General features: G+C 42.9%; 1 protein-coding gene across 1 annotated transcript; it reads right to left on the bottom strand.

Annotated features, from left to right (window-relative positions):
• Window positions 1-230: 230 nt before the first annotated feature.
• Window positions 231-551, bottom strand: LOC122032783 (CST complex subunit STN1-like). Its single transcript, XM_042592092.1, has one exon. It carries the CDS (start codon window positions 549-551, stop codon window positions 231-233), a length of 321 nt encoding a protein of 106 aa, XP_042448026.1.
• Window positions 552-12,872: the final 12,321 nt, after the last annotated feature.

Raw genomic sequence — 12,872 nt, 5'->3', positions numbered from 1 at the left:
TAACACAGAAAAACCTACCACAGTACAATACTACGAATCATATATACTAGCATATCATACGATTGAAGAGCGAGAGCCGCCATTTAGGGACGTGCTGCATGATCATAGCAACTCTTCGCCAAGCGGATGCAATCCATCCAGTACAGTGTCTCTATATTGGGATCACGTTCGACCAACACATCCCTCACCGTAAGCTGCAATCGAACCCCCGCCCCCAATGTGATCATTCCTCAGACTCGTACTAACTTCCCCAGCTCAACAGTCGCAGCCTCCCTGAGAGCAATCTCTGTCTCCACTTCAGAAGCGAGGCCCAAATCGGAACGGTCAATGATGTCGAGGATGCAATGAATGCATCCGGTCCCATCATCGACAACGAACCTTAGATAGTCTCCGGTGAGCTCCTTGCTTACCACGACACCAACCGTCTCTACTCGCCAAACTTGCATACCTCTCCTAAAAAAGGTAGGAGCATAGTTTGGGGGGTTGTGGACAGTGAGGGAGAGGAAGTCTCTTGCTATAAGCTTGACATGTACGGCTCGAAAAACGTTCATCTTGTTGAAGATGAGATTGACGGTGGACGAGGGGAATTTTTGGGTGGAGAAGGCAGGTTGAGGGTGAGGGTGAGAAATTAAGAAGAGAGAGAGAGAGCAAAGGGTGAAGGTACAAGATGAGACATGACAAGACGAGATAGGACGGGTGTAACGACCCGCCTCCTACTGACTAGGCTACGAGGCCGGACCCTCACATTATGCTGTGCTAGGCTATATTATAAGGTAAGGAAACGTAAACTAATTTGAAATTTTACTAAACCCATGCCAATTGCTACTAAATCTGAACTGATGCTTAAAGATACCCTTTTAAATGTGATACCTTTACTCCAAAGAGGAGATCTAGCCTTCACATGTGATTAAGGATTGAACTTAAGTGTTTCTAGCTGAATCAGGCATTTCAATCGATCGACTGATCGATTGGGATGTTCGGATCGATTCACTGATCGATCCAGCATGCTACTGTATACGAAAACTTTGATTGGATCGATCGGTTGATCGATCCATTGATCGATTCATCTCACTACTGTGCACGGGGTAAATTCTGGATCGATCGGCTGATCGATCCAGGCTTGCCAATCGATCCAGGGATCGATTCCAGGGCTCTCTGTTCATGAGGCTTATTCCCCGATCGATCCAATGATCGATTCCAGAGCTTACTGTTTGCGAAATCAAGCTCCCCAATCGATCAGCTGATCAATTGGGGGCCTCCAATCGATTGGCTGATCGATTGGGGTTTTGATTCTGCAATTGAGTTCTGATATCAGCACTATTTCATGCCAAATCCCATATACAAGTTCTAAAATGGCTGGGAAACATTCTAACATCAAATATTTAGTATTCTAAGCTTGGCCTAGTGCATAATTCAATAGATAATGGCATTTAAACATACTTAAGTGCGGAACAAATAAAATGCTAAAGAGTTCTAATGCTTAAAACAAAACTTGCTAGATCCCTAAGATCTTTATTCCAAGTTCCACCCACACACATCTTCATCGCATTGTCCTCCAGCCTACGCTAGTCCATCTTTCCTTTACCTTTATCTGCAGTGCAACAACCCACCTTCTACTAACTAGGCTGTAAGGTCGGACCGTCACATTATGCTGTGCTAAACTATATCCATTATCATCACTAAATCTAGATGCGGAAGCTGTACTAATTAAAACTTTGCTAAGCTCTTATCATTTCTTTATTCTATATGTGCTATGGGGTGTAATCTAACTATTCATGACATATTTTACATCCCCCATGGTCAAGGAACTGAACTAAGGGTCTTCCGGCTGTTGTCAGGCCTCCCAATCGATCCATGGATCGATTGGAATGGTCTAATCGATCCAGTGATCGACCCAAAGACTCCATCAATTGCAACCTGTTGGATCGATCCGGATCGATCCAAAGACCTTATGTTCGTGGGCAATATTCGATCGATCGGCCGATCGATCCAGATCGCCAATCGATCCAAGGATCGATCCTGTGGCTTTCGCTCGCGATGGAGCATCCGGATCGATCGCCGATCGATCCAGAGCTTCTTCACTTACTTCTCAATCGATCGGCCGATCGATTGAGAAGCTTCCAATCGATCGACCGATGGGGTTTCTGATTTCGTACAAGAAGTCTGATTTCAGCACTGTTTCGTGCCTCAATCACACATACAAGTTCTAAAACAACTGGGAAACATACTAATAACACATAACTAGGATTATGAGCATAAATACTAACACTCTAAGCAAGTCTTTCATGAGTCAAGGCATTAAAATAACTAGAAATGCAAAAAATAACATTATACGAGAACTAAAGTCTTAGTTTGCTAATTTCTCCAAGATCTTTATTCCAGGTTCCATCCACACACATCTTCATCATTGCATTGACCACCAGCCTCCGCTAGTCCGTCTTCCCTTTACCTTTATCTGCAGTATAAGGAAAAATAGTATCTGTAAGCTTGAGAGCTTAGTAAGAAACCATCTACCTCACTAAAACATGCATACGATGCAATTTATGTTTTTTTTTCAAAATATGCTATTTGAAACATATGAATACTGAACATGTAAGAGCATAGCATGGCATATAAACAAACTAGTCATGGCAATAAGTGCTAACATAAACTATCATATTGTATCAATAGAGAACTGAACTGATACAAAAACTGAACTAAGCTAATACTAATCTGATGCTAAAGCTGTACTGAATTCACATAACTATTTTGTGAGGTTTTGAAAACTATATTCATAAGTAGATTAAAATAATAATCATACTGTTGTTTGGGCCCGACAACTGTACTTACTATGCGCGCATCCCTAACTAAACCCGGGTTTGCAAGTCCCGAATTTAGTAGGGTTACTAGGTTATCTGAACCTAGGGACGACTATGGGAGCCCAACCCAATGGATATCTAATCCAGTACAGTGCCACTGAGAAAGTAAAATACTGAACATAGCTAATTATTACTTGTCTTGCTCTTTCTAGGTTATCTGAATCTAGAGCTAGGTTGTCTTAACCTAGAGGCGACTGTGGGAGCCCACCCATTGGACATCTAGTCTCATAATAGCTGTAGCAAGACTAATAAGCTGTAAAATGCTTCTATTGCATTTATCTAAGCTAATAAAATGCCTAAGTTGCGTTTTAACTGTGCTATTAATTTAATCGAACACTTGGTATGTGCTAGTTCGCATCCTTTGTGCCGAAAGTCTACATACTACTAAACTGAAGCATAAAATTCATACGGAAGCTACTTATACTGCAGGTGAGGGGTTTCTTACCTCCTATGCTAGTTTTCTTACGATTCTAATCGCTAGATTTCCGGTGGAGACGATCTTCTCGACGGTTCCTACGTGTTCCTCTCGCGAAGGGAAGCGTCCTCGTGTCGGAGTCATCGCCGGAAGGTGCTCCTAGAGCCCTTAGGCTTGGTGCGCCGAGAGAGGAAGAGGAGGGAGAGGTGGGCGGCGGTGAGGGTTTGAGGAGAAGAAGAGTTGCGTTCAAACCCAACCCCACTTAATAATTTCCTATTTATATCAAGTGGTTAAATTCACCCAACTCAATATAAATATAATTGTTTCCCTTTCCTTTCAACACGGCCCTGCGGGGTTCACTTGGTTACTAGAGTCCGCTATAAGTCGTAGGACCCAATAGGTCACGGGTTCAATTCCCGCGTAGGCTATTTTCGTTTTCTATTTATTTTTGCTACTTCCACTATTCTAAAAATTCCATAAAAATATCCTAAAATTCCAGAAAAATACTAGGATATTTCTAATAATTATTTTGAGAATTTTTGGGCGTTACAATCCCCCGTACCTTAAAAAAAGTTCGTCCTCGAACTTAGAATAACTCTGGGTAATTCTGTCTCATGCTGGCTTCTGTCTCCCATGTTGCCTCTTCTGCTGTGTGATTTTGCCAAATGACTTTTACTAATGGTACCTCCTTGTTCCGTAATTTCTTAACTGCTCGATCTACTATCTGAGTAGGCCGACTATCATAGCTGAGGTCTTCACGGACTTGTACCGACTGGGGCTCAATCACCTGGGTGGCATCTGGGATATGCTTTTTCAGCATAGAGACATGAAATACATTATGAACAGATGACATTTCCTGGGGTAGCTCTAGCTCATATGCTACCTTGCCAACTCTTCTGCTGATAAGGTATGATCCCACATATCTGGGACTTAGTTTGCCCTTCTTCCCAAAACGCATTACTCCCTTCATGGGATCCACTCTGAGGAATACTGTATCCCCAACTGAAAACTCTAAAGGTCTGTGCCGTGTATCAGCATAGCTTTTCTGGCGGCTCTGAGTTGTCTCTATCCTCTGGCGGATCTGCTGTATAGCTGCTATGGTATCTGCTACTAGATCTGTCTGAAGTTCTAGTTCTTTCTATTCACCACTCTCATACCAGCAGATTGGAGATCTACACCTCCGCCCATAGAGAGCCTCGTAAGGTGCCATGCCGATAGTGGCCTGATAGCTATTGTTGTATGCAAATTCTGCTAAGCTCAGATATTTGCATCAACTTCCTTTGAAATCTAGGGCACATGCTCGGAGCATATCTTCGAGTACCTGATTTACTCGCTTTATTTGACCATCTGTCTGAGGATGGAAGGTTGTGCTAAACTTTAACTTAGTGCCCAAAGCTGACTGTACACACTCCCAGAAGTGTGATGTGAACCTACTGTCCCTGTCTGAAATAATGGTTCGTGGGACTCCATGTAATCTAACGATCTCCTTGAGATACAACTGAGCTAGCTACTCCATGGAGTAGGATATCCTGATAGCTAAGAAGTGGGCTGATTTAGTCAATCTGTCAACTATTACCCAGATGGTATCAAAACCATTTGTGGTTCTGGGTAGTCCCACTATGAAGTCCATGGAAATATCTTCCCACTTCCATTCTGGAATCTGAATAGGCTGCAAAACTCCTCCTGGTCTCTGATGTTCTGCCTTGACCCTCTGACAGGTCAGACAGGTGCTAACATATCTAGCGATGTCTCTCTTCATCCTAGGCCACCAAAAACGTCTCTTCAGGTCTTGGTACATTTTGGTGGAGCCAGGATGCATCACATAAGGAGTCCTGTGAGTCTCATCTAAGATCTTCCTGCGTAGTTCCTCCTGATCTGGAACACAAAGTCTGTCACCAAAGTACAATACCCCACTATTGATCATTCTGAACTCTCCACTTTCTGATTCTGCTAACCCTTGCTTGATTTTTTGAATTTCAAGATCCTGTTCCTGAGCTGTTTGGATGTCACCAAGCAGGGTAGATACTAATGTCATAGTAGAGAGCTGTCCCACTATGAGTTCGAGATCGAAATCTATGATCTCCTTCTGTAGGGGCGGTGACATGGCTGCTAGGGATAGTAAGGTAGCACTGGACTTTCTGCTAAGTGCATCTGCTACCTTATTAGCTTTTCCTGGGTGGTAGAGGATGTCTATGTCATAATCCTTGACCAACTCAAGCCATCTACGCTATCGCATATTCAGATCCTTCTGAGTGAAGAAGTACTTCAGACTCTGATGATCTGTATATACTCTACACTGAGCTCCATACAAGTAATGTCTCCAAATTTTGAGGATGAACACTACTGCTGTAAGCTCAAGGTCATGAGTAGGGTAATTCTTCTCATATTCCTTGAGTTGTCTGGAGGCATAGGCGATCACCTTGCCATTTTGCATCAGTACTGCTCCTAGTCCCAATTTAGAGGCATCACTATAAATGTCAAAGCTGCCTGTGTTTTCTGGTAGAGTCAGAATAGGTGCACTTGTCAATCTCCTCTTTAGCTCGCTAAAGCTGTTCTCGTAGTCCTCTGTCCACTGAAACCTTCTGTTCTTTCTGGTAAGAGCTGTCAGTGGGGAGGCTATTCTGGAGAAATCTTCTACGAACTTTCTGTAATAACCTGCTAATCCCAGAAAGCTTCTGATCTCACTAGCGTTCTTGGGTCTTTTCCAACTACTCACAGCTTCTATCTTACTAGGGTCTACCATGATACCATCCTTTGAGATGATGTGACCCAGGAAGGACACCTGATCTAACCAAAATTCACATTTCGTGAACTTAGCGTACAGCTTGTTCTGCTGAAGGGTCTGCAATACTATTCTCAGGTGCTCGGCGTGTTCTTCCTGAGTTCCTGAATAGATAAGGATGTCATCAATGAATACGATAACAAACTTATCTAGGTATTCTCTGAATACCCTGTTCATGAGGTCCATGAAAGTAGCTGGAGCATTTGTCACGCCAAAGGGCATGACTACGAACTCGTAGTGTCTGTATCTAGTCCTGAATGCTGTCTTGGGTATATCCCCTTCTTTAACTTTCACCTGATGATAACCTGATGTGAGGTCTATTTTTGAAATCACTGCTGCTCCCTTTAGCTGATCAAACAGGCCATCAATTCTGGGAAGAGGATACCTGTTCTTGATTGTGACTTGATTCAGTGCCCGGTAATCTATACACAGGCGCATGCTCCCGTCCTTCTTCTTCACGAACAATACAGGCGCCCCCCATGGTGAGTGACTAGGACGTATGAAGCCTTTGTCAAGCAGCTCCTGTAGTTGTTCATGAAGTTCCTTCAGTTCTGCTGGAGCCATGCGGTAGGCTGCCTTGGAGATAGGATTTGTACCGGGAATGAGTTCTATCTCAAATTCAATCTCCCTGTCTGGTGCTAGACTTGGTAACTCCTCAGGGAAGACTGCTGGGTAGTCACATACGACTCGGACCTCTGCTAGCTGTTGGTCCTTGTCCTGTCTGGTATTGACTACATGTGCTAGGAATCTCGTACATCTTGAATCCATTAATTTCTGTGCTCTTAGAGCTGAGAGAAACTTCTTGGCCTTTCTCTTTGGTTCTCCGATGTACTCGAACTGTACTTCTGCTTCTGGTTGGAATATGACTTTCTGTTTACGGCACTCTATAGAGGCACCGTATCTGATCAGGAAGTCCATTCCAAAGATGACATCATAATCAGTCATTTCTATCACTATCAGATCACAAAAGAGTTCTCTGTCTGCTATAATGACTGGCACTGCTCTGAGCCCGTGCGTGGATGTCATAATCTCTCCTGAAGGTAGCGTCGTCAAAAATTGGCTACTAAGTACCTCTGGAGGTATCGCTAACTTCTCGGCAAATGCCCTGGATATATAAGAATGGGTTGCCCCCGTATCGAATAAGACAGTTATACTTTGCTGTAGTATACTAATCTGACCTGTAACAACTGTCGAGGTATTCGCTACGTCCTCTCTAGTGAGTGAGTAAATCCTCGCATTGGTCGTAGCTGGAGGGGCTTCTAGTCTGCCCTGGCTGATGTGTGGACCATCTAAAATGGCCTGCATCTGATGTAGCTGTGCTGGCTGGCCTCCATACTGTATCGGCTGTGGTTGAGGAAGACTTGTCTTGTTCGGGCATTGCTTAGCCATATGCCCTTCTTGTCCACATTCAAAGCATCCTCGTGTGCCCTTGCGACAAACTCCTGGGTGAAATTTCCCACAAGTAGCACATTTGGGATAACTAGGCTGTTTGCTGGCTGGTCCTCCCTTTGGGTAACTCCCTGGTTTTCGCTTGTTGCTGGAGTTCCCTTTCCAGTTAGAGCCGTGGGAGCTGTGGCCCTGGTGTTTCTGAGTACCTAAGCCTCCTTACCCTTTGGACTCTGAGAGGACTTGCTTCTGCTGCTTGATATTATGCCGCCAGCCACGTTCATTGCTATTTCCGTCCTCAGCATCTTAAGCATCAACCGGACCCGTTCTTTTTCAGTGCCGACTAGTTCATGGCATAGACGAGCCAATCTGTTGAATTTCTTCACGGCTTCCTCCACCGAAAGGTTGCCTGGCGAAACTCGTGAACTCGTCGTAGTGGCGGTTCGTGACCGATGTGAAAGAACTCCTCGAGAATTCTTTCTCGAAGTCAGCCCATGTCATCTGGTTTACTGAGCGCTTCGCTCTAATTCTCTCCCACCACATCGTGCATCTCCTGTCAAGCAGAAGGAGGCGCACTTCACCTTCTCATGTTCTTTCCAGTCCAGAAGCTCCATCGTACTCTCCAGTGTTTTGAACCAAGCCTGAGCATCCCATGGTTCACTAGTGCCTGAGAAATTCTCTGGCTTGATTCTCTGCCACTGGATCATATAGGCTTCTCTTCTTGCCTCTGTTGCTGGGGCTACTGGTGTTGTAGGCTGGACTGGTGGAACCTCTAAGACTACTGGTGTTGCTAAGTTTGGTTCCGGGGTGACTGTGGGAGTATTCTGCTGATTAGCCTTTAAGGTGACTATTTCCTGTTGCTGTTCAGCTAGCTGCTGCTGTCTGGGGCAGACACTGAACTGCCTGCCTCGTGCTGGGGCTCAGTAGCTAGTGCCCTTCTAGCTGGGCGTCCTCGTGCCATCTCTAAAGGAACAAAGGGCATACATAACTAAAGCATCATGTTTACATAGCTAATACTATCATGTTAGTTACTATCTTAGATAAGCATACTTTAGATATCTACAAACATGAAAGCAATAAACATAACAAAGTGAGAGGTATTCTTACTTGGAAGCTGCAGGTTCAATGCTGATGTGTGTGAAGGAAGTATGGAACCTGGCTCTGATACCACTCTGCAACGACCCACCTTCTACTAACTAGGCTGTAAGGCCGGACCGTCACATTATGCTGTGCTAAACTATATCCATGACCATCACTAAATCTAGATGCAGAAGCTGTACTAATTAAAACTTTGCTAAGCTCTTATCATTTCTTTATTCTATATGTGCTAAGGGGTGTAATCTAACTATTCATGACATATTTTACATCCCCCATGGTCAAGGAACTGTACTAAGGGTCTTCCGGCTGTTGTCAGGCCTCCCAATCAATCCATGGATCGATTGGAATGGTCTAATCGATCCAGTGATCGACCCAGCATGCTACTGTATGCGGAACCTAGGTTAGATCGATCCAGTGATCGATCCAGCACGCTACTGTGCTCGGGGCAATATTCTGGATCGATCGGCTGATCGATCCAGACTGGCCAATCGATCCAGTGATCGATCCTCTGGCGCTTCAGAAGGCATCCGGATCGATCGGTCGATCGATCCAGAGCTCCCAATCGATTTCTCAATCGATCGGCCGATCGATTGGGGTTTCTGATTTCGTACCAGAAGTCTGATTTCAGCACTGTTTCGTGCCTCAATCACACATACAAGTTCTAAAACAACTGGGAAACATACTAATAACACATAACTAGGATTATGAGCATAAATACTAACAATCTAAGCAAGTCTTTCATGAGTCAAGGCATTAAAATAACTAGAAATGCAGAAAATAACATTATACGAGAACTAAAGTCTTAGTTTGCTAATTTCTCCAAGATCTTTATTCCAGGTTCCATCCACACAAGCCTCCGCTAGTCCATCTTCCCTTTACCTTTATCTGCAGTATAAGGAAAAATAGTATCTGTAAGCTTGAGAGCTTAGTAAGAAACCATCTACCTCACTAAAACATGCATACGATGCAATTTATGTTTTTTTTAAAATATGCTATTTGAAACATATGAATACTGAACATGTAAGAGCATAGCATGGCATACAAACAAACTAGTCATGGCAATAAGTGCTAACATAAACTATCATATTGTATCAATAGAGAACTGAACTGATACAAAAACTGAACTAAGCTAATACTAATATGATGCTAAAGCTGTACTGAATTCACATAACTATTTTGTGAGGTTTTGAAAACTATATTCATAAGTAGATTAAAATAATAATCATACTGCTGTTTGGGCCCGACAACTGTACTTACTATGCGCGCATTCCTAACTAGACTCGGGTTTGCAAGTCCCGAATTTAGTAGGGTTACTAGGTTATCTGAACCTAGGGATGACTATGGGAGCCCAACCCAATGGATATCTAATCCAGTACAGTGCCACTGAGAAAGTAAAATACTGAACATAGCTAATTATTGCTTGTCTTTCTCTTTCTAGATTATTTGAACCTAGAGCTAGGTTGTCTGAACCTAGAGGTGACTGTGGGAGCCCACCCATTGGACATCTAGTCTCATAATAGCTGTAGCAAGACTAATAAGCTGTAAAATGCTTCTATTGCATTTATCTAAGCTAATAAAATGCCTAAGTTGTGTTTTAACTGTGCTATTAATTTAATCGAACACTTGGTATGCGCTAGTTCGCATCCTTTGTGCCGAAAGTCTACATACTACTAAACTGAAGCATAAAATTCATACGGAAGCTACTTATACTGCAGGTGAGGGGTTTCTTACCTCCTGTGCTAGTTTTCTTACGATTCTAATCGCTAGATTTCCGGTGGAGACGATCTTCTCGACGGTTCCCTCGCGTCTACGTGTTCCTCTCGGGAAGGGAAGCGTCCTCGTGTCGGAGTCATCGCCGGAAGGTGCTCCTAGAGCCCTTAGGCTTGGTGCACCGAGAGAGGAAGAGGAGGGAGAGGTGGGCGGCGGTGAGGGTTTGAGGAGAAGAAGAGTTGGGTTCAAACCCAACCCCACTTAATAATTTCTTATTTATATCAAGTGGTTAAATTCACCCAACTCAATATAAATATAATTGTTTCCCTTTCCTTTCAGCACGACCCTGCTGGGTTCACTTGGTTACTAGAGTCCGCTATAAGTCGTAGGACCCAATAGGTCACGGGCTCAATTCCCGCGTAGGCTATTTTCGTTTTCTATTTATTTTTGCTACTTCCGCTATTCTAAAAATTCCATAAAAATATCCTAAAATTCCAGAAAAATACTAGGATATTTCTAATAATTATTTTGAGAATTTTCGGGCGTTACATGCAGTATAAGGAGAAGAGTATCTGTAAGCTTTCGCTTAGTAAGAAACCATCTACCTCACAAAACATGCATACGATGCAATTTATGCTTTGAAATCATGATATTTGAAATGTGTGATGAACATGCTAAAACATGGCATTCTAACATACAAACATAGAAACCAAAAACTGATCATGGCTATAACTGAAATGTCAATAAGCAAAGACTAAAGTGAAATATACTGAGCTAAACTAAAGTTGAGCTAAAATTGATTTCAAAATATAATCACCTAATTGATTGTGAATTTGAAAGCTATTATCATACTAGATAAAAATACATAATCATGCTGCTGATGGGCCAGACAACTGTACTTGTTGTGCGCACATCCCTAACTAAACCCGGGATTGCAAATTCCGAATCTAGTAGGGTTTAGTAGGTTATCTAAAACTAGGGACGACTATGGGAGCCCAACCCAATGGACATCTAGTCCAGTACAGTGCCTCTGCTGAAAATAAAATACTAGTTATAGCTGAATTTTCTTATCTTGCTATTTCTAGGTTATCTGAACCTAGAGTTAGGTTGTCTGAACCTAGAGCTAGGTTGTCTGAACCTAGAGGCGACTGTGGGAGCCCACCCATTGGACCGTAGTCCCATATAAGCTGAAACAAGACTGAACATTATGTAAAAATGCTTCTATTGCGTTTACTGAGCTATTATAATGCCTATGGTGGCATTTAACTGAGCTACACATTTTATCAAACATATGGTGTGTACTAGTTCACACCCCACATACCAAAATTCTGCATACAACTAAACTAATGCGTAAAACCTCGAAAAGAGCTACTTATACTACAGGTGAGGGGTTTCTTACCTCCTGCGCTAGATTTCTTACGATTCTAGTCGCTAGTTTTCTGGTGGAGAAGATCCCTTCGGCGATCTCCTTGCGTCCACGTGTTCCTCTCGTGGTGGAGAGCGTCCTCGCGCCGGAGTTATCTCCGGGAGACGTTCCTACGATCCTAGGGATGGAACCCTAGGTTTTCCTTGGCTTGGGCGCCGAGAGGATGAGAGAGAGAACAGGGTTCGGCGGGATTAGGTTGAGGGGAGGAAAAGTCACGATCCAAAATAACTCCTCACTTAATTATTTTTCCTATTTATATTAAGTGGTTAATTCGCCCAACTTAAGTATAAATATAATTGATTCTCTCTTCTTTCAGCACGATCCTGCTGGGTTCACTTGGTTACTAGAGTTCACCATAAGTCGTAGGACCCAATAGGTCTCGGGTTCAATTCCCGCGTAGGCTATTTTACGATTCTATTTATTTTTGCTCCTTCCGCTATTCTAAAAATTCTGTAAAAATATCCTAAAATTCCAGAAAAATACTAAGATATTTCTAATAATTATTTTGAGAATTTTTGGGTGTTACAACGGGACAATACGAGACATGACGGGACAATACAACAATGGCTACGACACGACGGGACATGACGAGACACTGCAGCCGACACGAGATGATGGTGCACTGTATGCGACATAACGGGACCCTACATGCATGCAACCCTACACAACGGGACACTGCAGGCGACATGACGGGACAATGCACGAGGGGCGACACGACACAACGGGACACTGCATGCGACAAGACACGACGGGACACAGCCAGATGACACGACGGGATAACAAGACGAGATGACCCTGCACACACCAATATTGCAATTGATCGGACGGTAATGACATGATATGACGACACGAAGAGGTTAGGTTAAATTTAAATAAATAATTTTATTTTATATATGTTAAGAATGATTAATAATTGAATCAATAATTAATTAATCATTCTTTTTATACTGTCGGGTCCGTGGTAAACTGTTTCCGACATCTCCCTTCGCCATCTCCGTCTCCGTCAAAAATCATCGTCTAGAGCCCTTCCGAAGAGGCCGAACAGTAACAATATTATATAGTTAAACTTTATATATAAATATTTATATATATTATCATATATATATAACTATAAATTAATAAAGAGAATAAAAAAATAAAGAAAAAAAAATGAGTGGGAAGGAAGAGAAGGGGTCAAAAAAAAAAAAAAATTAATTC

The sequence above is a fragment of the Zingiber officinale genome, chromosome 11A (genome assembly GCF_018446385.1).
Source record: "Zingiber officinale cultivar Zhangliang chromosome 11A, Zo_v1.1, whole genome shotgun sequence".
Classification (NCBI taxonomy): Eukaryota; Viridiplantae; Streptophyta; class Magnoliopsida; order Zingiberales; family Zingiberaceae; genus Zingiber; species Zingiber officinale.
The sequence above is the reverse complement of the archived record's forward strand: the minus strand, read 5'-3'. Positions and strand labels throughout refer to the sequence as shown.